The sequence below is a fragment of the Pagrus pagrus genome (genome assembly GCF_965226575.1).
Source record: "Pagrus pagrus genome assembly, chromosome: 7".
NCBI classification, from domain to species: Eukaryota; Metazoa; Chordata; class Actinopteri; order Spariformes; family Sparidae; genus Pagrus; species Pagrus pagrus.
Window position 1 is genome coordinate 17,183,104 of NC_140191.1, and position 27,190 is coordinate 17,210,293.

The 27,190-nt window shown below is 41.2% G+C and overlaps 2 protein-coding genes across 5 annotated transcripts in view; one reads left to right on the forward strand and one right to left on the reverse strand.

Annotated features, from left to right (window-relative positions):
- Positions 1-17,132, forward strand: part of fhod3b (formin homology 2 domain containing 3b) — a 96,499-nt gene extending 79,367 nt beyond the window's left edge. For 2 of the 3 annotated variants that reach the window (XM_084356439.1, XM_084356441.1), the window contains 16 exons: positions 1,234-1,344; positions 1,514-1,648; positions 2,038-2,088; positions 3,490-3,680; positions 4,350-4,892; positions 4,977-5,905; positions 6,996-7,154; positions 7,906-8,088; positions 9,557-9,676; positions 10,492-10,653; positions 11,083-11,273; positions 11,429-11,621; positions 12,642-12,665; positions 13,281-13,467; positions 14,267-14,428; positions 14,569-17,132. In XM_084356439.1, coding sequence (XP_084212565.1) covers positions 1,234-1,344; positions 1,514-1,648; positions 2,038-2,088; positions 3,490-3,680; positions 4,350-4,892; positions 4,977-5,905; positions 6,996-7,154; positions 7,906-8,088; positions 9,557-9,676; positions 10,492-10,653; positions 11,083-11,273; positions 11,429-11,621; positions 12,642-12,665; positions 13,281-13,467; positions 14,267-14,428; positions 14,569-14,651 — 3,424 coding nt within the window. In that variant the 3' untranslated portion in view covers positions 14,652-17,132. The remainder of the gene's footprint in view (positions 1-1,233; positions 1,345-1,513; positions 1,649-2,037; positions 2,089-3,489; positions 3,681-4,349; positions 4,893-4,976; positions 5,906-6,995; positions 7,155-7,905; positions 8,089-9,556; positions 9,677-10,491; positions 10,654-11,082; positions 11,274-11,428; positions 11,622-12,641; positions 12,666-13,280; positions 13,468-14,266; positions 14,429-14,568) is intronic. The other variant, XM_084356440.1, reaches the window with a different exon arrangement.
- A 97-nt stretch (positions 17,133-17,229) lies between these two features.
- LOC311259346 (retinoic acid receptor RXR-beta-A-like) lies at positions 17,230-25,994 on the reverse strand. 2 transcript variants are annotated; one of them, XM_084356442.1, is made up of 12 exons: positions 25,838-25,994; positions 24,397-24,590; positions 23,562-23,715; positions 23,159-23,338; positions 22,694-22,747; positions 20,842-21,002; positions 20,561-20,690; positions 19,540-19,666; positions 19,401-19,442; positions 19,221-19,312; positions 19,004-19,109; positions 17,230-18,897 (listed from the first exon to the last, which is right to left on the reverse strand). In XM_084356442.1, exons 2-12 carry the CDS (start codon positions 24,535-24,537, stop codon positions 18,750-18,752), a joined length of 1,335 nt encoding a protein of 444 aa, XP_084212568.1. In that variant the 5' UTR covers positions 24,538-24,590; positions 25,838-25,994; the 3' UTR covers positions 17,230-18,749. The 2 variants fall into 2 exon arrangements, with proteins under 2 accessions (XP_084212568.1, XP_084212569.1); XM_084356443.1 differs by lacking the exon at positions 22,694-22,747.
- Between the last annotated feature and the right edge of the window lie 1,196 nt (positions 25,995-27,190).

Consider the following 27,190-nt stretch of genomic DNA (forward strand, 5'->3'; position numbering starts at 1 on the left):
TGTGGTAATTCCCTTTTTTATACTCAGTTGAAAACAGTACAAAAACAATATATTTAATGTTTTACCTCATCAACTTTATTGATTTTTTGTAAAATATACAGTTATTTTGAATTCGATATAAGCATCACATTTGGACAGGTAAACAGGTTATTTGGGGGAACACTTGATAAAACCATTGTCGATCAACACAGTTCATTTGCAGCAGAGGTGGCGAAAGTACACTCAGTCTTTACTCAAGTAGAAGTTCAGATACTTGTGTAAAAAGGACTTCTACTGGTTAAAGTAGAAGTAATTATTCAACTTCTTTACTCAAGTAAAAGTAAGAAAGTGCTGGCTCTTAAATAAACTCAGTGTATAAAACTAAAAAGTATCCCTCTGAAGGACATTTCTACCGGCCATTTATGTGCAAAGCTAACTGAAAGCCATGTCATATTATTGTAATATTGACTATTGAAGTTGAAGGTAGAATCTGCAGGATTTGTCCAAGCTGTTTTGTAAACGCAACAGAAAAAGATAGTCGATTGTTGAGTCTCATTCCCAGGACTTCAAATACCAACATTTTGGGTTGGTAAATAATCGATATTTCCCTTCAAGTACAGATACCTGAAGAGGTACAGAAGGAGAAATCCTGTATTTCCCACCTCTGAATTGTAAATGAGTCCCAACTCTTTTGGAATCAGGGTTGTATAATCACTCAAAGGGTTTTTTTGCTACACATTAATAGTTTCAGGCAGGGAGAGTTTTGTAGTTGAACGCTAGCACAGCACTCATAGCTGAACACTACCATGTTCCCAGTGACTGATTACATCATCTTTGTTAACTAGTTTTATTTGCACATGATGTGTTGTGCAACTGTACTAGGACAAACTGTGCATGATTTGCTGTCAGATTTAACACAGCAGTTGCAAAGCCTCTAAGAAAAGAGCAGGCCTGGTGAAGAGATCAGTTTATGAAAGATTGTATCCGTGTTCAGACATGAGCAATGCACCTGCAGGCACCCTTCGGAGTTTGATGGCATGCCATGTTCAGATGCCTAATAAGAAGTGCTTAAGTGTACTGTTCTTTTACTCAGCACAGTCATATCTCAGTATCAACTGTCCAACAGTATGACATTGGAATTCACCTCGCATCACTTCACAGATTCTTGAAGTGATGTTCGGCCTTCTTTTCTGTCTTTCAGTGGAAAAATGTCTCCGGAGAGAACAAAGCAGTTATTTTCTCTTCTTTTCACAGAATCAGTGCCAATGGCACTCCGTACCCTGGCAGGCACCAGGCCCCTACATCACCCGTCCATCGCTTCACTAGTTCAGCAACCTCCGCACCAGACTCCAAACTGGTTGACAGGTCGGCATCGCAACATTTTCCACAGCTCATGCAGAACATTGTGTGGATATGGTTGATGAAATATAACTCATCCCCTCTGCAAAGCTCCTGTTTGAACAAATGTACAAATTCCTCCGTTCAATAAATTCTGATAATGTTATCACATTTGCTCTTCCTCTTTGGCTTGTAGACCTGCATTAGGAGGCCTGCTGACTTCATCCTACAGACAGCATCAGGAGTCTCTGGCTGCAGAGAGAGAGAGGAGGCGCCTGGAAAGAGAAGAGCGTCTGCAGAGAATCGAAAGAGAAGAGAGGAACCGCTTCAAGTGAGTCTCACCTTACCAATCAGACAAAACACTGCAAGACTTCATGTCAAAGAGAATATATTATTTCTTTGCTTTGTACAGTAGGCAGCTGTACAGCCAATTAAGAAATGTTTGCATGTGTCATTTTTAGAGGTTGCTCACAGGCTGCTCCAGTCATGAATCTCCCATGAGTCTGATAAAAGCTGAGCTGACTTCCTTTATGAGGATCATTAGATCTGCGAAAGTATATGATCAGTGCAAGTGTCTGGTTTTAGCTTTTAATGATGCTCTGTCTGCCTTCTTTGCACTTTTCATTTCATTTTCTGTGAAGCAACCATCAGATGAATCCATACATACTATGAATACAGGTCCTTCATCACTCTCACTCTGTTTCTGTCTTCTTATCTCAGTCGAGATTCTGTAGACAAGAGAGAAGAAGCACGACACGCCAGAGAGGAGAGGTGAGTTTACCTTTATTTGAGTTCACATGGATTCACAATAATGCTGCAGTTGTGAAGAAAGATCAAACAACTAACAAAAACCTGTGTTAAAATTGATAGCAGATGTAAAGTCAGATGCACACAGCCTCAGGCTGAATTATAGGTGTCAGAGCCCCTTTAGGCCTGCTCGCCATTAAGACGTCCCAAAGTTAACAGGACAAGTGTGTAATTGTGTTTCGGCACGGATGTGGTCTGGTTATCTCCCTCTGACCGTGTCTGTGTGAAAGTGTGTGTGCAACATAATTTATAGCTCTCTCTCTCTTATGCCCTCACTTTTTTCACCCATGTGAACTGGAACATGCATCTCATTGAATTTTAAAGAATATGTGAACTGAGATCAGTAACCACAGAAATGTTAAACCACACTTTATCAAAAGAAGGATGTCATTTGTCGTCATTTGAATTTCCCATAATCACCTAGGAATTAGACGAGCATGTTCACAGCATAAATATTGACAATATGGCTGTTAACTATAAATCAGTGATTTTTAAATGAATTTATTTTATTGGCAATCATATAAAAAATACAACACTAATTGAGATAACAAGAAAAATGCTAAATATTTGAGCTGATATTTGGCCATGCCCTAATATACAGTATATACTTTATATACATGTGATGTATATGTATAATTTATTTTTACTTGTACTTTTGATACCCAAGTACATTTAATATTATAACTGTAATATTTTGACATGTATGATTTTGGGGTAATCAATTTCTTCGAAGGCTTTTTTTCAAAAGAGGATGTTATAAATGTCTCTACCCCTAAAATTTGAGTAATTTTTACAACTGTCATTAAAGTGTAACTAAACCCAAACCACTTTTTTCTGCTGAAAACAAATGTATTTGGGTATGAAGTAGTGTTGTTGATGTATTCTGGTCCAACACTTGACATTTTAGTCAAAGTATTTCAATTTGGTGTATTTTGTTGTAAAAATGTTAGAGTGACTGCCCTCTATGGGTTGAAACCTGGCTATTACAATCAAATTTTGCTATTGGCTGAGATGGAGGCCGATGACGTTTTGGAGGCAGCTTACATCACGAGCCACCACTGTTCGCCCCGCCCCTCTGTGTGTGTTTTTGTGACTGGACGTGTCTTAACTGCTCCTGGATCCCCGCCCACAATCAAGGCATTTTTTTAATTTCCAGCCCAGATGCACCTCAGCCAAAACCTAGGGGTTTAGTTACACTTTAAGTGATTCACTTTGGAAAAAAAAAGCCTAAACAATGCCAGTTTGTTTCTTTGATTATACCACTACTTCAAATACCTGGAGCAAAAAGTTACGTACGTAGTACAGATCAGGATGCACCCGAACCACAGTACGCAGACGTCTAAAAGCTGCATTTTGTTTCTGCAGGTACAAGGCTGTGGAGAGGCTAGCTGCTGAGGAGTTTGAGCGAGAGCGTCCCAGAGTGCCAGCAAGAGGACGAACAGAGATCACTTTGTGTTTGAGTTCCAACCCTGCCAGCCGTACAGCATCCCGCTGCACCACACCTTCATCCATTATCTCACAGGAAGACACCGCCGCCACTGCACAGCAGACGTCGGGTAAACTGTGTTTGCCAACCATTTATTCATCATTAGTTTGAGAGTGATATAAGCATGAATGGAGTGTAATGTTGGCTTAGAGAGCTGGCAGAGACAATACCGGCTGACAGTCCACCTGTCACACACACTGGGCTTGCCGTTAACATTTCACGGGTGATTATTGGACGGAAATTAGATTTGGCTGTTATTTGGAGTTATTGAAAGTAACTGCTCCACTCATCAAGGAATAAATGTCAAAATCATTAAGTGAAACAGGGATATAAGTAGACATTTTGAGTGTGTCCAAAGAGGCGTACGCATAATCATCTAATTTTCCTACTTTTGAAATGGCTTGAATGAGATTCTGATTAATCTTATCTTATCTTATCATCTAAAATGTAACTCTCAGCCACTCACATTGTTTTTTACAGTTATGTTGTCTGGTCAGGGCCATGGTTACAGAATATTATCATTACTTTGTGAGTTACCTCTACAGTCTGGAAATGTACATTGAGTTTAGACAATCTCTCAGTGCAATTAGGGCATGTCAGGAAGCAATTTAAAGCTGTTTTAATTATAAACAAAGAATGTTTCTGAAGTCTATCAGATAATATATAGACACATAACTGAAGTACTTAAAGTAACATTTTTTTCTCCACAATGTTTTGATTTCATCTTCCAATGTTCCAGGAACAGTTAACATCCCTAACATCCCAGAGCCAAACCTTGACCCACAGACCAGGACCAAAAGTCCAGCGCCAGAATTAACAGTATCAGAACCTTCCCCCACGCCTCCCTCCGAGCCAGACGAGCAGCAGACTCAAACAGAGCCGCCTGCAGAGACAGAGGACGTTGTTGAGACTCAGTCTGACGAGAATGTGGCGGCAGAGCCGGCGTCAGACGAACAGTCGGATATGGAGAAAGAAGAGAAGAGAGAGCTTGAGGAGCAGAGACAGTGCACAGATGAGGCGGTGGCAGAAGAGCAAGTAGAAGAAGCAAAGGTAGGAGATGTGGCAGAGGTGGGAGAGCCAGATGCGGAGGTGAATGTCGAGTTAGAGGAGGAGCAGCCGATGGAAAGGGATGTAGAAGACAGTGTACTGCTGAGTGAGAAGGAGAGACAAAACGAGGAAGTGAATGAAAAGGACAACTGCTCCGCGTCCAGCATCTCCTCCACGAGTAGCACTCTGGAGAGGGAGGAGCGGGAGGAGAAAGTCACCAATGACATTGAAGCAGGTATGATTGATGCTAATTTTATACACTTATTTCGCTAATCACCTTACGTTCCTTATAATATCTAAATTGTTTGCATATCAACAGGCCAGTGGACCCAGTGCATTAAAGACACAGATGTGAATGACCAGTGCAACAAAATACTCAACAGCAAGCGCTTCATGCTGGACATGCTTTACTCTCAGAAGCCAACCAGCAGCGATGAAGGGAATGTAGCAGAAACGGAGAAAGAAACATGTAAATGTGAGAAGGACACAGAGGTCGCTGACTCCTCTGTGGCGAGCTTGGCCAGTAGGATCTCCACGTTGGAGGCCCACAGACAGGCCAGGGAAGAAAATGTGAAAAAAATGGAGGTGGGACATCTTGACAACCAGGGCAGTGTAAGAGCCGTGGCGGAGAAGTTTGGAGATTTGGTCAAAGGCCTGACGTCTCCAGCTGAGGTCGAGGCCTTAAAAGAGCAGCAGCAGCAGCAGCAGAGTGACAAATCATCAACCACTGCCACATCGTCGTTACCACCTAAGAAAGAGTCAGACCATATCTGGGATCAGCTGATGGCCGCACCCAGGGAGCTGCGGATTAAAGAGATGGACTTCACAGACCTGAAGGACGAGGATGACATGGACATTTTAGATATGGACAGTACGATGGGGTCAAGTGACCTGATTCCACCACCTCCTCCTCCGCTATGCAGCACTGCCCTGCCGCCACCTCCGCCCCTGTTCGGGTGCCCCCCTCCTCCGCCCCTGCTTGGCAAAATGATGCCCCCGCCTCCTCCGTTCATGCCCCCCATCCCTCCACCATCTCCTCAGCTGAGTCGTGGGGAGGCGCCTCTCTTCCAGAAGAAGAAGAAGACCATCCGTCTGTTCTGGAATGAGGTGCGTCCCATGGACTGGCAGTGTAAGAGCCATAAATTCTGTAAGGAGTCCCTCTGGTCCAAACTGGAGCCGATTAAACTGGACACGTCCAAGATGGAGCAGCTGTTTGAGTCCAAATCCAAGGAGCTGCCTGTCACAAAGGTAACTTGGTGTTTTATTGCTGTTACAGTAGAACCATGCAGTAATACTATTTACTTTTGGAGTTTGTTTTGCAGTCCTGATTTGCTTCAGTTTCTCTCCCATGGCTGAGGATTTCCTGCTATCTGGCACCATCTTAGAAAGGATCATTTTGTGTGTTTAGTATTAAATCTGATCCAACTACTGTCACTCTGAGTGTCTCACCTAAATGAATATACACAGGGTGGAGTACGCGTTTAAAAACCTGTTTCTTATTAGTGAGAGGGAAGAGACCGCCATTCCACACAGGCCCACTTTAAAGGAAAGAGCCATTCACCATTATCTCTGTCCATTCATTAATTTGCAGTTTTATTCATGCGCCCAGTTTTATTTGAATGACCCCTCCTGTTGCACCACCCTGAGGGGAGATTTTCTCAGATGATATCTCAGTGTTGCATGTTGATAATTGCAGCATTTTCCTCACAGAGTCAAGACAATATAATAGAAAATCCCACGAGTGTCTTACTGTGTAACAGCCTTTCAGGCCAGACAGTCTCTTTAAACTATTTCATACCAATAAGAAAATAAAGATTCATATACGGAATAATCTGGCTTTCCCTCAGAGACCCCTATTTATACCTTTTGCCCTGCTGGTAAGCAGATCTAACTGCACATTTGTCTCTTCGTCCATCTATTTCAGTTCTACATCAGTTTAATCACTGCCTATCGAGGGATCATTCATGCTCGTGATTATACCAACAACAAGACGTAAACCACAGGCCAAACTTATGGCAACCTGCTCAGGCTTGTGAGAGCTGACTAATCGCAGTGGACTTTTGTGTTCAGGAGATGGTCTTAAAGTGTCAGGAAACTAAAACAGAGCGTCCAGACAGAGGGTGAATAGAAGTCGCAGCAATGGACAGAATGAGAAAAATAGGGTTAGGGTTATTTTTTTGAACATCACAGCATGTCAACACATTTTGGTCAACATCTAAAGTTAAAGTATGAACCAGAAAATGAGTATGATATGGGACCTCCAGGTACTGCTTTCACTACTGAAGATGTAGGATCTAATATCAACGCTCAAACATCGATTTCTTGGTATCTCTCACAGAAAGCAGCTGTCGATGGCAAACGACAAGAAATCATAGTCCTGGATTCAAAACGCAGCAACGCTATAAACATCGGCTTGACTGTCTTACCTCCTCCCCGCACCATCAAGACCGCCATCCTCAACTTTGATGAGTACGCACTGAACAAGGAAGGCATTGAGGTAAGCACTTTTTGAGAGATTCTGTTCTTAAGACACATACTGAATCTGAACTTGTACTGTATATTATGAGTACTGTCCAGTCCATCAAATAAAACCCATTCAAACTCACTGCGTCCAAAATAAAGATGGTTTTCTTGAGTGATATTTACTCAGCACCCCAAAATACACCGATGGATTTCCACAAAAAAAGAGATTCAACTCGTCTAGATGGGATGACCCACAATGTTGACGTATCATGTGTTTTTCTGGCTGCTCGGCTGGCGTTTTAGCCGCTCTCATGTAATTAATCACGGCGATGATTAAAGGTTAGCTCCACGTGCATATTTTCAGCTCATTTTAAAAACCATACCTTGGACTTTTGAAGGACTTCACATCAGCAGATAATGATTAATGTTGCATCCCTTTGGTATTATATAACCTGCAGTTTTCAGAGCTTCTCCTCAACTTCACTCGCAGCAGCGAGGAGTATTCCTCTCCACCTTTTTGTCTCTGGAGATATTTTCAGCCAGACAACAAAAGCGAGGTTGAAAGTTCAGGTGTCCCACATGTCTGTGGGAAATTTTGGAAACATCTCCGATAAACAGAGCTAGAAACGTCAGAATCACTTTGTTTCCTCCCCTCACTTATGATTTACTCCCTGACATATTATGTAAAAAATTTCACTCAGGCACGACTCAGACAGACTTGATGGATGATCCAATAAGCCTCTTCCTTTCCCTTCCCTGCTCTTGTTTCCTCCTCCCTCTCCTAGAAAATCCTGACTATGATCCCCACAGAGGAGGAGAAGCAGAGGATCCAGGAGGCTCAGCTGGTCAACCCTGATATTCCCCTGGGCAGCGCTGAACAGTTCCTTCTCACCCTCTCGTCCATCACAGAGCTGTCTGCTCGCCTGCAGCTGTGGGCATTCAAGATGGACTATGAGCTTGTAGAGAAGGTCAGACACGTTTCCTGTTTTGTCCAATTTAATCACATGCAGATAGATCTTTACAGGTCTTTTTTTCAGTTTTGCAATACACATGCTTTTGTGAATTTAAGGAATAGTAATGCCACTATTATGTCTGTGTGAATGATTATTGAACTTACAGCCACTTAGCTTAGACTGGAATCAGAGGGAACAGCTAGCCTGGTAACAACAAGGTAACAAAATCCACTAACGGACACATCAAAATCTCACTAAAATGGGGGGTTGTGGGCTATTTACTGGCCAGCCGCCGTAACTGTAGATATTGGCAGACTAGCTGTCTCTCCGTTTCCTGTCTTTATGCTAAGCTACAATAACCGACTGCTGGCTTTAGCCTTATACTTACCAAAGATACATGAGAGTAGTATCCATCTTCTCATTTAACACTTGGCAAATAAACAATTTTCCCCCAAATTTGAACTATATTTGAACTATAAGCCGAAACAACTGTACTACAGATTCAACAGAACTGGTGATATCTCTTTTTTTATCTCACACATTCTTCTTCCTTGTCGAAACCTGGCGCTTACTTAACCACATTGCAACTCAAGCGACAGCAGTTTAGTCAGAGATTTCGGCACGTTATGCCAAAGACAGTTCAGAAACAAGACAGCACACTGAGGAACAATTTCCTGTGTCTGGGTCTTGTGGTGACAGGTCCTAAGTCTTTTCCTTCCAATGGGAGAAGTGAACATGAGCTGATATTGTGACCGATTATTTTGCCTCATAGTCACCAAAGTAAATATTTGACCGATTTGACACTAAAATGGCATTTTTCAGACAGACAGACAAATGTCTCTGTCTCAGCATCACACTCTTACAAGATCTGGAGCAAGTATTTTAAGCTAGCAGGTAAAAATGAATGGCAAAAATAAGGTGCAAACATTACATTTGCACTGTATTTCATGTTGTATTGTTTTGGAATGGAGAAGCATCAGCCCTCAGTAATGTGTTGTGACAAAAATGTCAAGGGGAAGAGATGACCACACTCGCATATGAGACAAGAAGTGTAAACTATTTCAAACCATGCCTGCAGCTCGTGATGCATCATCTTCTTTTATAGAGCATCTTTAGTTATGCTAGTAGCAGCTAATGTAGCTTCAAGCTGCTAGCTTCGAGGAGAGATGAAGAGCAGCTGGTAATCACACTTCTTTCTTTCTCCACATACCGTGATTCTTTTATTTTGCAAATTTGGAGTCTTCAGCCCCAACCGGTGCTGACTCGACTGACATCGCTTTAGGACATTTACCAAGCTTCACACAGCTCCCTCTGGAGCTACAAAAGGCTTTATACCACTTCTTCTTCCAAGACCCGTAAAAAGACTTTAATGTGTAGAATCTGTCAAGTTCTCCTTTAAAAATGTTTTGCATATCATTATCAAGGGATTGGAAGAGCAGAATGAATTGGATGAGAACGATGCTTCATTTTCATCGTCTTTTAGGAAGTGGCAGAGCCTCTGCAGGACCTAAAGGAAGGGATGGACCAGTTAGAGAAAAACAAGACACTCCGCTGCATCTTGACCACGTTGCTTGCAATAGGCAACTTTCTCAACAGCACTAATGTGAGTAAACTTCAAGACATATATGGCTTAGAGGCTCCTGCTTTTTCACTTTCTCTCCCCCTCTGTCTTTAACTCACTTCCTCCGTTTCCTCCCACGCTCCTCCTCCGACTCCCCCTGCCAACATATTTATTTGGCAAGGATAACAGTGGACTCTATGTGTAGAAGAATGTGCTGCCTGACTCTCTGCACCAGACACTGTCCTTCTACAGTAAAAAACGCTCGTCGAGGCCTCCGCTGAACCTGGCTCTGTCTGTCTGTCTGAGAGGAAGAAGGGAGGGCGTGTGTGCGATTGTGTGTTTTCTCGAAAAGTTTGACTTTGTCTGGCTGCTTGTAAGTGAACTTGCATCTGTGTCTCGGTTTGTGACTTTCTGTGGCCTTGCATCTGTGTGTATGTGTACCTCTGGGATATGAGGGCCAAAAATGCAGAAGGAAAACATAAGTCATCAACATCAAAACAAGTAGTTCCCGTAAATAATGGCTGCCTTTATTTTTTTGCAGTAAGCCATTTAAAACTGGCAGAAGAACAAGGTAGATCCTGTTGGGATTATGTCTTTCATGATACATTCTGGCTTTTTTTAGCTCTGCTGTGGTGAGCAGAACAATCGGTCGGGTCTGAAGTAGATTGTGGTTTCTGATAATCACCAGCGTAATGAATCTACATATCTACTCTGAGCACTCCATTGAGCTCCTTTTTCCGACTGTGCCAAAAAGGAAATTCAGTGCAATTTGGACCTCGAGCTCAGGCTTTTGATTTTTAATTTCAGACAGTTGTTTCCGTCCCACATTCTGACTCTGTGTGTGCATCCATCTCCAGGCTAAAGGCTTTGAGCTGAGCTACTTAGAGAAAGTCCCAGAGGTGAAGGACACGGTTCACAAGCAGTCGCTGCTGCACCACGTCTGCTCCATCGTGGTCGAGAAGTTTCCAGACAGCACTGACCTCTACTCTGAGATAGGAGCCGTCACCCGTCTGACCAAGGTTTACTTCTTTTAAAAACTCATGTTACACTTGATCAACAGTAAGACTTTGTTACTAGGATGGCTGCATCTGCCTATTAGTTTTTACAATTTATTAATTAATCATTTAGTCTATAGAATTGTTGAAAAAAACTTTCAAACTGCTTCTTTTGTTCAACCAACAGTACAAAACCCAAAGATTATTCATTTACTATCATAAATGACACAGAAAAGCAGCAAATCCTCTCATTTAAGAGGCAGGAACCAGCAATTGTTTGACATTTTTGCTTGAAAAATTACTGGAATGGTTTATCAATTATCAAATGTGTTGTTGATTGACTTTCTTTTGTTCAACTTATCAATTAATTGTTGCCATAAATAACATTTTTATATCTATTGAAAAGAGTCGTAAGCAGTCTGTGATGAGTTCTTTCTGTGATACTGTTGTCAGGTGGACTTTGATCAGCTTCAAGACAATCTGGCCCAGATGGAGCGACGGTGCAAAGCATCATGGGATCACCTGAAGGTCATTGCGAAACATGAGATGAAACCAGCGTTGAAACAAAAAATGTCCGACTTCCTCAAAGACTGTGCGGAGAGGATCATTATTCTGAAGATTGTACATCGAAGAATAATCAACAGGTATGTTTGGATCAAACGAGGTGATTAAATGAAACATCTCTACCTGTGTCAGTGGCATTATAAGTGTTTGTAACGTTTTGTTTTTGCACGTTTAAACCTTGTTTCTGCCAAAGGATTACTGTACAGTTATGTGCCGTTTCTTTACACATCTGCAGGTTTCATGCTTTTCTTCTGTTCCTTGGCCATCCGGTATACGCGGTACGTGAGGTCAGCATTCATCGCTTTAGCAAGATCCTGAGTGAATTTGCCCTGGAGTATCGCACAACGAGAGAGCGCGTGCTGCAACAGAAACAGAAGAGGGCCAACCACCGAGAGAGGAACAAGACCAGGGGAAAAATGATAACAGATGTAAGTGCTCTTCACCACGAGCAACGAGTCACACGGAACACTTTCTCCATTTCCTGATCCTCATCTTTGTTTGGTTTGTACTTATGAACAATATGAGCGATCCCCCGACTCTGGTTATATCTTTAATCTGGTTAAAGAGCCAAACGTGGACGTTTCTGACAGACACGGCATACATTTGTGATGACATCAGCACAGTTCCTCGGTATTCACATGTATAGGTTACTGTAACAACAATCAGTGAGTTGTTTTCAGTGTATCTCATTCTGTAGCTGCAGCAGGCTAAGAAAGGCCAGAGCAAACACCTCCCTGCATGATTAAAATCCCTTAAACCCTGAGGAGTCGACCGCTCAGAGCGGACTCCACAGCGAGCCTTGGCAGGGGCCCCTCTCTCTTCAAAGGGACCCTAATTCAATCACTGTGTGAAAATTCAAACCTTTGGATGTCCCTGAAGGAGAAATAACGAGGCCCACACCTTAACCACACTCTTACAAAGATGTTCAGTGCAGCATGCTCTTCTGCTCCATAGCTTGTACATATCTGCGATGTTTTTATGTTATAGAGGAGCAATTTTGATGTTTAAAGGAATAGTTTTACATTTGTGAAATACCCTTATTCACTTTCTTGTTGAGAGTTAGATGAGAAAATGCATAAAACTCTCATCTAGCAAACAGCTAGCCTTGCTCTGGTGTACAGTCAAACAAGATTTAACTTGCTTATTAGTGAGATTTAGGCCAGAGATATATTTGCTTTTTAACTAACGTTTGCATTAAAAACAAGCTGCATTGTGAACGTTATTGTTCACATACTTGCCTATGTAGTACGTGTGTTATTGGAGGTTTACAACACAAATCAAGGATCATGTATTCCTTTATCATTTTAGAAAACGCTACAACCTTTGTAAAACCAATTCGATAACTCAGTGGTGTGTTTTCCTGAAAAATGGTCACTTTGTAGACACCAGCAGTACACTGTATTTACAACACACGTTCTTTTCCCCTTCCACTTCCTTTATCTCTGTAGAGTGAGGATGACGATGAAAGTGAGGTAACTGTGTGTGAAAACAATCGCACGTGACCTTTACGTTGTGACTAACATTCAACCAGACTGTGTTGTTTTAAGTCTGAACAATAACTGGTGTGTTAACGATGATTAACAAAGGACAAGTCATTAGTAAGACTGACAGGTTCTGTGTGTGACCTCACACGAATGAGGAAGCTTGACAGTGATGACAAGGGGGAAAAAAAGAGGCGCTCGCATGATGTCAGCTGGAGTGTTGAGTGAATCTCACTAGGGGGAGTTGCTGCAGCTACTTCCTGGTAGAAATGAATGGACCTCAGAGGGACTCAGAGCTGAACCCCTGACACTGGCATGTCTGCATTGCTGCAAGAAACAGTCATGAGGACTTTTCTTTGTGTCACAGAATAAACAGCACTTTAAATGTGGAACTTCCAAGTTTCTGAAATGACTAATCGTTCTTACTTAGACTGGAAAGTGCTGTGTCACTGGTGAAGATTAACCTGTATGACAAGTTTGACATTTAAAGATTTTCCTTGTGGTTCTTCCCTTATTCTAAAAATACCAGAGCATGGAGCTGAGTTTCACTGTCTCCTGCTAATAAAATGTCAGATATCGTAATCCTGTGTCCTCCCCCTCCTCCAGAGCGGTAAATTTGGCGGTGCCCCGTCAGAAGCACAGGAGAGCCAGCCTCAGGGTATCCAGTATGCTGAAGATGCAGCTGAACATGAGAACATGAAGGCCGTACTGAAGAGCAGCCTGCAGGGCGGAGAGAGTGGGTCGTCCACGGTGCCCGGCCTCCGCACACGCACCAGAGCCAGCAGCACCCGAGGTCAGTCCCATAAACACGTTATACTGTTACAGCCCCTACATAGCTTTTATATTAATATCATCAGCCATCCGTCCACTACACCGAGATTTGTATTCCTCCTATGGCCGTAAATGCTCCAGGAGCACAGCAAGAACAATTTATTTTACCTGAAGCTTTTAAACTAAACTTTGACTGCCGGATAAGACTGACTGCTGTGAAATTTTGTACAGACATTTATGATTGCCAGATGATGAATCCTGCAAACTCTGGTGATCCCCTGACATTACCTCTAGTGGCACGAGAGGTTCACATTTGTGTTTTGTGAGGGAAATTTCTTGACAACTATTGGATGGACTGCCATGAAATTTTGTACACAGTCATGAATCGTTAGAACTGTGGGGATCCCAAACCTTTTCTTCTCACGCCATCACCAGATCAACACTTGAACACTTTACCCTGTACAGTACCAAGTTATTTTGTTTTTAGCGCTAGTTAGCAAATCTTAAATATGACATCATACCAGCTTAGACTGGTTATAGACAAGTTTTCTGCTCTCAATATACAATTTTGTCTGCCACCGGGCATGTGCTCACCAGCGAAAAGGAAGTTTAATTGGTGATCCATCTCTATTATAGACTAAAGGACATTTTGTCCTGTGTTGTCGTCATGTGTGAAAACATGCAAATGCATACTACAGACAATTGTAGTATGTACTGTAAGTAAAAAGAGAAATTATGTGATCAGCTTTAGTCTTGATCTCTTAAACCTGCCCTCCAACATCTCTGTTGTTTTCTTATCCATTCTGACCTTGTTGTTTTAGGGCGTGTTCCCCCGTGGTGTTCTGCCAATGATGACCCAGTGAACTGCACAGATGACACAGCTGATGAGATCATGGAGAGGATCGTTAGGTCAGCCACTCAGGGGCCCAGCCAGCGGACGCAACCACGGGAGAGGAGACGATCCCGAGCCAACCGAAAATCATGTGAGTCATGTCAACCGTCTCAAATTTATTATCATGCACAACGGAATGCTATCAGCAAACACTGTAATAGAATACTTATCAAAGCTCTCATCACAGTTTTTACTTCTCCACTCCACTTTTTTCTTTTCCTGTCTGCACAGTGAGGAGGACACTGAAGAACGGTTTGACAACAGAGGAGGCGAACGCTCTCGGCTTGTCCAGCGGCTCAGAGATGCAGGTGTGAGCTGGACACGAGGATGTCTGGAAGCCCTTTCACTGCCCCTCCAACCTGGCAACCCACTCCACTCTAGCTTGGCTCTAAAATCCCCCCCCCCCCCTCCAGCTTTGATGAGTTGACCTCATCTTCATGCTTGATCCGAGTGCTTCCCGAAGAGAGTGGACGAAAGGAAGAGGATTTTAATCTTGAACTTGAGCGCTGCGTTCAAACCACTAAGCTTTGCTGTTGCTGGATAACGTCGATGATCTGCACTCACAAGGCTTAATCACAATCATCCTTCGAACGTGACATTGCATAGAAACACCCGCGTAAAAGTGTGTTTTGTAAGGCCGAGGGTATGAGAAGAGTTGGCCGTGCGTATTCTCCAGCCTCCGTGGCCTTGACTGAATCCAAAGGGCTAGAAGTGTGGTACAGACACTAAACTCTCCGCGGGTTTAGTGTCAGCCCTGAAGCTTTAGTGATTAATTGAGTTGAAAGAAAATTTTATCTATTGAATAGATGGCTTTGTGCAGAAGGTTATTCTGTTATATACTACTGTGGTAGTTTTGTGTTTCTTTTCATTTTGCTCAAGAAGGTGCTCAAATAAGGAACAATTGCACTGGATGTAAAAGTTGGGTATCAATGGAATGTGAAATCCTTGACACTGATGAACCACTCATCTGAATCTGAATCTGAAAATATACTCGACAGATTAACCAGCAAATCAACAGTAGCACAGTTTTTAATGTCTAATCAAAGTGGACAGATTCAAGGCAGATGTGCATCTCAAGCTTCGTTAGTTGACTGGAATTTACGAGAAACATTTTTGTAGCAAAGATCGCAATCTAAAGTTCACGTACTGTGGGTAAGACCGATGACACCACTAGTTTCAGACACCATGCAGACATTTTCAGCTTCAACACACACGTAGGCAAGTTGCATCACGCGACCTACTCTCACAGTCGGTTAGAGGAAGGCAGGCGCGGCGTTGCAGGTGAGCAACCTTCGTAGAGTTACGTGGTTTTATTTTCTAGAAACTATGAGCTGCACATTTCAGAGTGCCTTTCAGAGACAGTTATTTATTAAGACGTTTTCAGGGACATATAATCAAGAAAATGTTACTACAGATGTGCAGCCTGTGAGGGGAGAGAGAGGATAATATTGCAATGTGCATCATTCACGAGCTGTGATTTATGTTTAACCAGTGTTTTTAAACTTGTCCTGGCAAAATTTCTGTTCTGTTTTTTGTTTTGTTTTTTCTTTTCCGTGCTACGTCTTGTTATGAAAATAGCTTTAAAGTATTTATGACAACTTAGGGATTGGTTATGCACATTAGCTGGATCCTGTTGCCTTACTGTAGAACACGGACACACATTGTTCCACTCAAGTCCAGATTTAGATATAAGGAGTTAAAAATAGATCAGGCCATATTAAATGTATAGGTCAGCTGGCATCACTGGAGATCTTGCTTTGTATTCCTTCACTCTCTAACTATGAATGTGAACATCAGGGGTTTCATGATAATTAGTAATAGGGACGCACATAAAATCTCCGTTATTTATCTATTTTAGAACATGTGAAAAGAAGGAGCACCGTGTTAAACTTTCATTATCTGTTTTTGAACTAACGATGAGCTCATTGTGCTATTAAATAATTTGGAAAGGCCTCGGCTAAATTCATGACACGCATAACTTCAGTTCATATCACGGAGAGGTAAAACTTGCAAATGTTCACTGTGATGGAAACATAGCCATTGAGAGAAACAAGAATCTAGTGCAACATCATGATAAAGCTACATAAAACCACACCAGCAGTACATGTTTTTTTGTTTGTTTAGACTTTACTGAAACCTATTCAGCACCTTAGACTCAATGTGTAGCATGCAACTTAGTAGTTATGGCGGGAGGAGGAGCTCATTGTGTTTCCCAGATTGTACTGATTTGTGTCAAAAACCAGACAGAGTAGTTGTGTAAAGTAGTAGAGGGGGAATGCTGTAAAATGATGTACATGTCATGACAATGTCTTTGTGTTCTTGTTTTGTTTTTTTTGGCTCCATGTGTAGAATAGTGTATTATAGACTAAAAGCAGTATTATTCTAAATATAATTTAAGCAAACCAAGCCATGCATGGTTTAAAAAGTTGTCACTTCTGCTTGAAACAAAGGGAGGTTCACTTTGGTTCTCAGAGCTGTAGGGTCTGTGTGCGTGTTATTAACCCTTTTTACTTCACAGCAAACAAATGTGGTGAAACACGCAGTGATGAAATTCACCAGCTAGTCCTGTGGAATCCCTTAGAAGCCTCTGATTTCATTGCACTCAACGTTTTTTTGTTTTTCTTCTTTTAATTTAACATTAGCCCACCACACACATTTGCTGCCTGTGCCATAACATCACTGTGGAACTTGGACACAAGTGCTATACAAACAAGGCTTCTATTGCGTCTTTGCCCACAGCAAAAAGTATGTAACAACTACAATAAAATGGCTCATTAAAACATCTTTTGACAGTTTTCTTTTTTAATCATCTTTCAATTGTGTTGTTGAGTTTCCCCCAGGGGGAAAAATACGTGTCACATGTAACACTTAGGCGAAGAAAAAGCAAACGAGAAAACTTAAGCCTCTTTATTTTCAGTCCACACAACCCATGCTTCAAGTCACTTTATGTTCAAGAGCATATAGAGGTCGATGACAAGCTTGCCAATACAGCTCATCCGGTGTTTTACGCATGGCCATCACTCAGACCTCATTTGGTCTTGTTCAAAATTCCTATGTGTCCACAGGTGTTATGGATCTAAATGTGATTATGGTTTGCTTTTAATAAATTGCAGACATTACGATGAACAACACAGCTACCTAAAAAAGAGAGGGGGAAAGGTAGGAAAATACAACTGAGCATCAAAGAAAGAAAAAAAAAAAAGCACAAGAAATAAAAGTCAGCTAAAACAGTCTCAGCAAATCCAGTGCAACCCAAGACATGTTCTGCTTTATACTAGCTGAAAACTAAAAACAAGGGCACATATTAAGAATTATATAATTTGTATCTCCTGATCATAATTCAAATTTATCAATGTACACTTTCCCTGAACAATTACTTTTGCACAGTACCTCAGAATTGTATAGATAAATTACAAAATGGAGTATTCCCTTTCCACCAGACATGATTTACTTTGTAAAACCCCTGAATGACTGACAGGCAGAAAGCTCTTATGCAGTTTACTTTTTTTTTAATATATTGCTACATTTTTAACAAAGATTAACAAAGGGATTTTCAGTTTTGCATATTCTTAGGTGTGTCGTTTGGTGTGCGTCTGCACCGATAATGTCAAATTATCTGAAATAGCACCAAAAGACAAACGTCTGACTGTTTACAGGCCAGGCGTTTATTGAAAGTTTGTTTTTTTAGAAATAGTACATAGCAAGTGTGCAGTGCAGTTTAATCGTTAACCACAAAGTGATTAGATTTATAAAATGGCAAAGAAGTAAACAACACTAGCTGTATATTACCAGACACATAAAGCTGATCCTCAATCAACACGGACAAGTCGGACTTGACTCGTCTCCTATCTCGGGGTTAAGATTTAATCTTCTGCGATGGATACAAGTAAACTCAGAGCTGTTTTTGGACACAGTTCCTGGTGGTGGTTTGGTACGATAATAAACTTTTAGATCTGGCTTGAATTTGAAATTATAAAAAGAAGTCCTTAATGAATACTCATGATTCAGGTTGACCTTCTTTTACAAACAGGATTTAGGGATAAGTTCAGTTGAAGAAACAACCGAAGCTTGATGTTTGAGGTGTCTAAAAAGCTTATATAAAAATGTATACCCAAATTATAGCTCCTGTGAGGGAAATATGTATATGTTTACATTTTTAAAAATACCTTTTTTTTTTTTTTAAAACCATAGTTACTCATGAAGTTAATTGAACATATAGCACCAGCTTTTAGATCATGCCAAGCCTTGGGTTTGGTCTAAAGAGCAAATCTGTGCTGCACTAAAATAGTGTAACGCAGACAGCAGTGAGACAAATTGACAAATCTTCAAAGAACTTAAAGTGCCACTCCAGTCCCACTCCAGCTTCCCAGACTTCAGCTATCTAAACCTAACCACAGTACGCATTTTCCTATCTAAGACAACTGATGGGGAGCTTCAAGCATTTCCATGAGGAAAGTGTCAATAGGTGTGTCACCAATCAACTTGAAGAAGAAGAGATGCTCCAAGCACTTCAAGCCGATGGATCGCAGTGCTGGCAGTCGGAGGAGAAGCTTAGCAAACCTGATGGAGAAAAGAAGATAAACAATGATGATTAACTTTGATATCTGAAGTCAACGCAGTTAAAAACAAAAGCGGAGTGGAGCTCGTTATAGCTGAGGTCCTTTACCTTCCCTGCTGCTCTGGGTATCTCTGTTTGCAGTAGGCTTCCAATGATGCATAGACCTTTTCTCTAAGCAGCTCCACCTCACTGGTGTTGGAGAGCCCTTTAGCATCTGCAAGAAAACATATTTTCATTAGGATTAAGACCCTTAAAGATACGTCGTACCTTGTAAAAAATAAATGAATGAATCTTTCTTATGTAGATATCAGCATTGTGCAGGCACCTGGGTTGAAGAGGACGATGGCTCGGAGGCAGCCCAGCTCTGTTTTGTCCATTTGCATATCTCTCATTTTATTGACGAGCTCAGTGAGGACCCTAAATGACGACAGATTTTTGAGTTTAAAATACAAAGAGTAGAACAAGAAGATTGCACAAATTTTATATATCAAAACAGTAAAATTACCTGTCAAATATGGCACCGACCTCTGCACTCTGCACACTTTCCCTGCGTTAAACAAAACCAGTTAATATGCAGACACTACAGATATTTAAAAACATTCTTCCAGGGCATTATGGGTGTCGGCTACTTTTTGTCTCCATACCTGTCAAAAATAGCTCCGACTCCGGCGCTGTGTGCACTGTCGCGCTGCAGCTCAGAGGCCAGGAGGACTCCATCCTTCAAAGCAATGGAGCGATGGGAGAATGAGGCAATGAGGAGCTCATTCCAGCCTGACAAATGACATACAATTAAACAAACGTTAGTAAAGATATCAGAGGAAAAACATTTTAGCAGTTCTGACAAGTGAAATGTGAAATTACAGACACAGTTAAGAGCGGTTTTAAAGAGGAATGAATCTCAATTGTGTCCAAAACCGCCTCCTGAGGTTGAAACCCTTTGAGACACCAAACACATAATAACAACAGGCACCAAACAACAGACAACACGTCTTCAACACCAGGTGACTCTGCTCACATGCCGTCCAAACTGAGTGAATCCACTGTATGAAGCTACTGTTATCTCAGTACCTTACACCCTTCTGCCCCCCTCCTATTATAGATGCATACATTTATGTTTCAAAATACAACTGAGAAAAAACATATTATAGACTTTCTGACTGCCATATTGAAGTATATTTTATGGTGCATTAATCTACAATAGTCTTCATCTTGCATTGACTCTTTCCATGAAAAAACACCAACATTCAGGTAATCTACTACATTAACATTGTTTGGAGTTTTCACAGATGTTATCATTCACGTTGTCTCGTCGGTATTTTCTATCCTGGTTTTGGTAGCGAAGGTAAAATTGCAACCTTTTTTGGGCTCTGCTGGCAAATATGTTGTAACTTAACATTTCCTTGTGTTTCAACTGTTAACTCTTCTAACTCTTGTTAATTTTGGAGTTCATCTATTCACATGTGCAAACAAAATCAGAAAGATAGCTGTGTCACTGTTTAAGACCAGTTTACACTGAAATATGAAAACAGAATAAGTAACTGACCTTGGCCTTGTTACTTTTTCAGAAATGTACACAACACTGCAACATATCATAACCTGCCTCTGATAAATCTGCAAAGACATAGTGTGGATCTGATCTTTGATTTTGAAGGTGCTTGATCATACCTGCACGAAGAAGGATGACCTGGTCATCAAGGGGCAGTTCAGAGAAATGAGGGATTCTCTTCGCCCACTCCACCAGTGCAAACAGCTGTTTGTCTGCAGTCTGACAGATGTTGGTGACGGCATCATGGGGCTGAAACCAAACAATACGTTTACTTAGTCATCCATCCAAAACAAATTATTCCAGCTACAATAAGCCTGGGGTAAAAAATTAAATAAGTTGTGGTAAATCCATCATGCTCCTGTGAAAACACAAAATCTATTGACATGTTGTAATGACTCACAGAGTTGCCGGCAGAACCGCCATCAGAGTGAAGCTCAGTCTTCTGCTCCACAGCAGTCTCTGCCTCTAAAATCTTCTCCACAGGCATCTCCTCGTTCACTCCGACACTGAACTCCAGCTCTCCTTCACGCTCTCGGTTCCTCTGGCGCTCCTCCTGGACCGCTGCGTCAGACAAAACACGAGGAGACAGTGGTGGGGGGAGAAAAGGAATGAGGTGATGGTAAATATTGAAGAATGAAAAGACTTTGGGGAAAAGAAAAAAAGACAACTGATGAATTTACGGGTTAGAGTGCTATTATGCAAAATGCTCTGCGTCTCTTCAGGGTTTATGTTGCATTGAGAAAGTCCTGTTTTAATTTGAGGCCATCTTAAAATAGGTAATCATGTCAGTGATGGCAAAAAGCGTAGCATTCAGTGGATTGCCTACACTGAAATGTTGGGCTGGCAATCTACAGAGCACGTTCCTCAAGATATGGTTTGATTCACGTTGCTTACAACTGATCATCACTGCTGATTATGTTTCTCAATGCATCTTCATACACAATGATTTTTGATTTCCATACTTTTCCTACTGTATAATATGATAATTCATATCCATCATGACACAAATCTGATGAATTTACTTCCATTATCAACAGAAGTACAGTAACTGTCAGGTTGAATTAACATGCATGAGCTTGTTATTAACATGCCCTCGAGTTAGCTCACATGCATTAGTTGAATGTTTAACAATTAAATACTAAATAGTTAAAAGACAAAATCACAATGCATCTTAGGCCCAGTTCACACGTACATGGGTATTTTTGGAAAAATGTTTTTTAGAAAATAACAGACTCTTCCTTGACAATGTTTCTTGGCCAGCAAAACATTGTAAGCACTCGTTTTTGCCTCTCTTGTCCATTCCTGTATATCAATGTCCGCTCGTGTCTTTGTAAAAATAAAGTTAAACGTTAATATAACATCCAATTCATCAATGTACAAACTCAAATACTCCAATATCATAACATATAGTCTGGGTTCACATTTGCCAATGATGCTACAAACACCAATAAAATGTGTTTGTCTGCGTCATCATTTCCAAAAATCTGTTTTCTGCCTATCCAGACGTTAACACTTAAAACGGAGCTTAGAAATACCCATATACGTGTGGACAGGGCCTTAAAATCTATTGTTTTTCCCGCCCCTACTGAAATGGCAGCCTGACTCCAGAGTGGTGCCGTCCTAAGTGGCACAAAGAACCCTAAGACAACTGAGGAGCCTGGAGACTAGCACGTGAAGGTTGTTAAAAGTTAACGGCAGTTATAAAGTGAGTTAATGTTGTCTACAACAACCTAAAAAGGAGACTGTGATCTCAGTCAGGTGAAAGAAAAGAAGCTGTTGTCTGGTCCAAAAAAATATCCCCATCTGACCACCTGAATCTGACTTCCTTCAATCAAATCAGGAAAATGACTGAGCTGTTTAAATCTCTTTGGAAATACACAGATAATCTACCCGTCTCACTGACACTAGTAAAGAGGCAACACCTCTCAGGATACATACTGTACGCTGGATGTATTTAGGATCCTTATAACTGACAGTGTGGCCGATGAACGCCACGACTTATTGTGCTCCGTTATACTCTGTGCTGCCTCAACACAAATCCACTCCATTAGGTCTAAAATAAAAGGTACACACATTCGACAAACTTACAGCTGCCAAACTGCTTACTTTATGAAGTCTATCATCACGATCCTCATCTCTGGGTACTTTTTCACACATAAATCCCGCAGTCAACAGTTTTGCACATCTAACACAACAAGCTAATTCTCTAGGTAACATCAAAATACAGTATCTTTAAGATTTCATTGACATACTCATCCATCCCTCATCCTTTCCATCTTCTTTATTCCACTTTACATGTTTGACCACTATTGAAAGATGGAGAAAGGGCAGAATAGGAGAAAATGAAGAGGAGAGATGGAGAGGGGTTAGTTATATAAACCAGCCCCAATACACCCATCTCTACCCTTTAGCTTATCTAATCTAGCAGCTGTCCTCGCCTACCCCCTAAATACTGAGCTAATCCAATATTACTTAATCATTTTAATTGGGGTTTCTTTGGTACAATGACTTATTTTAAGAAATCTAACTGACTGCCAATGTTTACATCATTCTACAATTAGACATGTAATGCTACCTTGCAAGAAAACTCCAATGTATGAGACATTTGTATAGTTGCATGTAAGACAACTCGCAACAAAAAAACGTGTTCGTAAACCTTCATTATCCAAAAAGGCTCTTAAAATGAACCTCTCATACAACCCCCGTTCCCTGCATACCTTCCCTCTTCATGCCCATGGCCAGGCACTTCTGGTAGCGGCAGTACTGGCAGCGATTGCGCTGGCGTTTGTCTACCAGGCATTCTTTGTTATCCCTGCAGGTGTAGCTCAGGTCTTTGCGCACAGTTCGTTTGAAGAAACCTTTACAACCCTCACAGCTGTACACTCCATAGTGCTTGCCTGTATATTATACAAGTTGGAAAAAAGACAAATTAGAGGAAAGTTAACAGATCAAAAAACAAACAGCAACGTGAAGACACACATTTTTATTTCAGCTAGCTACAATGATTGAGATTCATTTCCAGGCAGAAACGTCTGACAGACACTGATATTAACATGAAATTAAACAGTATCTGGCTGTTGTTTCACTCCTGCTAATCCTGCTCTTAGCGCACCCACTCACCAGAAGAGCGGTCTCCACAGATGACACACATGCGTTTCTGAGACAACATTAGTCCAGGGCTGTGAGCTTGCATGGGCCTCAGGCCAAACGGAGGCTTGACGTCTTCTGAGCTGCTGATTGAGTGCATCCCTGATATGGGTGCTGAAGAAGAGATCTGGATGCAGTACAGCCAAAACACAAAAAACAATGTGATTAATAATGTATAGAGTTAGATAACAACACCTCCTCACCCAATTCCTGATGACAATGACTAGTGTGCACACAAAAGCTTCTGGCAACAAGCATTAAACAAATGGGCTTTCTCCACTTCTGACCGTTCGCTGTACACATCAGGGCTGCACGATGTGGTAAAAAAATTCATATTGTGCTTATCCTTATACATACTGCAATTCCAATATGATTCGGGAGTAGTGGGAATGATCATTTTTGCATCACAACTTTCCTTTTCAATAAAAAAATGAAATCAAATCATGATGATGTAACATTAGTTGGGGTCTGTACTAAGTAAACACGTTCTCTTACAGCTGGAAATGTGTGAATGTAAGGACTGGGACGTCTCTGCAGCACTACAGTACCTCGTTATAATGCTGTTTTTTCACACATTTTACCCAAAAACTGCAGCATCTGGTGATCTGGATATTGCAAACTCAATAATATTGCAATTAAGTGTACAGCCCTTGTACACAAGTGCATTGCAGTGTACCAAAAACTAGCCTTTTTCAGCATCTCCCCCACGTAAACACCAGTAACCTACAACTACGGCGGACTAATCTCCTGCATACACAAACGAAGAGCACCAAAATCAGTTCATCAACTCTAAAGGTGGGTCAGTTACCTGACTGTTGCTGATGGGTCCAAATCCCAGAGAAGGTGAGACCACGGGGGAGTTAAGTGATGGACTGATAACAGAGAAAGGAGAACCCAAGATGTTGGTGGGGCTGTTAGAGGCTGAACTGTTGGGCTGCTGTGAGGACATGGCTAGGTAGCGACCCAGTGGAGAAGAAGACGTCCCGTCTGAAGGATATCAATCTGAGGGCAACACAAATGGATATTATTAGCTTAACAAAGCAATAACAGCTGAAGACCATGAATGACAGGCTGATCATCAGGGTTTTCATTATAGACTATTTTAATAAAAATCAGTCCTTAAAGTAGTTTTTGGTCTGGTTATAGGCACTTGGGCACCATGGTTTGCTGCTTTTCTCTATTTTCTGTAATTAAAATTAGGAATATCTTTGAGCTTGGGGTTGTTGGTCAGACGACACAGGACATTTGATAAACATGGACTCGTTTTACAGAAACATCGAGAACATAATGTAGCTTTAGTTGCAGGACACGTTAAAAAAAAAAAAGTTGCAGGACACATTGACGTTGCCTGTCTAATTTTCCAACAGCTAACCAGGTCAGCTACTAAACCAAACAGTACAAATGAACCTGACACGTATTAACTGTAAAACAGAGTGATCTGATGGACGGATGTGATTGAAACCACAGTGTTTGTAAGCTAAACTGGAGCTTAAGGTCCAAATTGTTGTACATGCACCGCCCTTATAAAACTGATCATATTAAAGGAAAAACACATTAAGACCAACAACGTTTTGTGTGTTTTGCGTGCTAATCTTTGTTCAAACTGATTAAACCTCTATGTACATGAACATTTGCTTACATTAGTCAGTGTTTGTTAACGATAGTTGGCCCCTGTTGGCATCGCAAAAACGTTACACGTTTGCTAAATGTTGCTAACGATACGCATTGACATTACCGTGGAGAACAGCATTAAATAAATGTAAAACACGGACCGTAAACAAAAGCGCTTGTGTCCATTAGTGTTTCATGAATAAATATTAACGCTAATAAAATGCACTTCTGAATGTGACATATAAATAATGCCCTCCGTCTGTTTTTACCGTTAGCTAGTTAGCTAGCTGTAAATCCATAAACGCTCGAAAGAGCTAAAGCTAACGTTAGCCTTCGTTGCCACACGTCTGGCTAATATTTCACTCTATTGCATTTCGTAAAACCACGATACAAACATACCCTGTTAGTCATGAAGAAAAGTAGGAGCTTAGCGACTCGACGATCATCGAACCACTTCAATAAATCCGCACGGCTAGCGCAATGTTGTCTAGCTAGCTATGATTAGCCTCTTAGCTGCAAATACGGCTAAGATAGCTAATACAGCTAGCATTAGCCTACTGCACGGCGCAGGGTGATAGTCTGGAGAAGCGGTTGTTGACAAAATAGCTCATGGTCGTTTGAAGGTTGGATTTACTCACCAGACACACCTTCGACGCATTGTTGAATACCACTTCACTATAGTAGGTGCAATGAGACAGGCGCTAGACAGCAGGCCGACTCTCAGATCCAGTTTACTTCAACTTGACGCTGTTGTTGTTTACAGGCCATGGTGGCTCAGTGCCAGTATCCCTTGAGCCAAAATGTCTCATGGGACCACCCATAACAGTACTGTCATATGACACTCCTGCAGCACGATTTATAATTTAATCAGGGTGAATCTGGTTTATTGTTCACTATTTTTCATTGCATTTGAACGAATGCATGAAAAAGATGACAAACTAAATGCTTTGTTTTAACCTTGCCTCTGTATATTATGCTGAAAATGAGTAAATGACCTTCCAAAAAAAAAATAAAAAATGTTCTCACACACCATCTGTTCACTGCACCAGACAATATTATAATAAGGTGCATCACTGGTGCATTCACTACCTGGATACATGGGAAAGGGAAGTGCTCACTGTTGTTATGATGAGGTATTGGTAATAAAAGCATAAGACGGTGAGCTGCAGTCCTCTCAGACAGAAGTGCTGTGTGGTTTCTGGGCAGACTAAATGTGGCACGAGAGACTAAAATCTGAGCAAACTGTTGGTCAGCCACACCTACAAGAAGTGGTGGAATGCTTCTGCCTTTGACAGGAGGGCCGGTGATTGCACAACGTCTTAATGCTCCAGTGATGTTGCACAGTATCATCTTTCACTATCTAAAATATAGAACACTGTGTTCTGGTTCTGTGATCCGCTGAGCTCATTTAAAAAAAAACTCCCTCGTTCTCAAGGGCGAGGAGTGAGTTGCACTTCTGGAGCAGAGTTGTTAATTAATTGCAGCAGTTTTTGTTTTTTTTTTAACTCGAGGATTCAGAAGTGAGCTGCAATTTCTATTGAGTCGCATTTTTTCTTCCCCTTAGACTGTTTGAATTATTCACTGTGTCACAAAAGTTAAAGCCAATTTCATTTAGATTCAGGGGACATGTTCAAGTACATAGGATCCAACAGATCCCAATATCACAACACTTTTCTTCAACATTTAAGTAGATTCATCTGTGTAAATCATACATGGGTGTGCTCATCATGGACACTCAGGAGGAGCCATTGATGAATACATGCTGTATCAGAGCCAAAGTACTGATTTTATTTGATTCATTTTAGCAATCAGATAAAAAGAAAAACACTGATCTGATTGAAATAATCAGAAAAAATGCTGAATATCGGAGCAGATAATTAGCCTGCTCCCAGTTTATACATACTGTACATGTAAATATACGTTTGATTTTACTTTTACTTGTATTTTTGATACTTAAGTGTGTTTAATATCAAATACTTTCAGACTTTTGC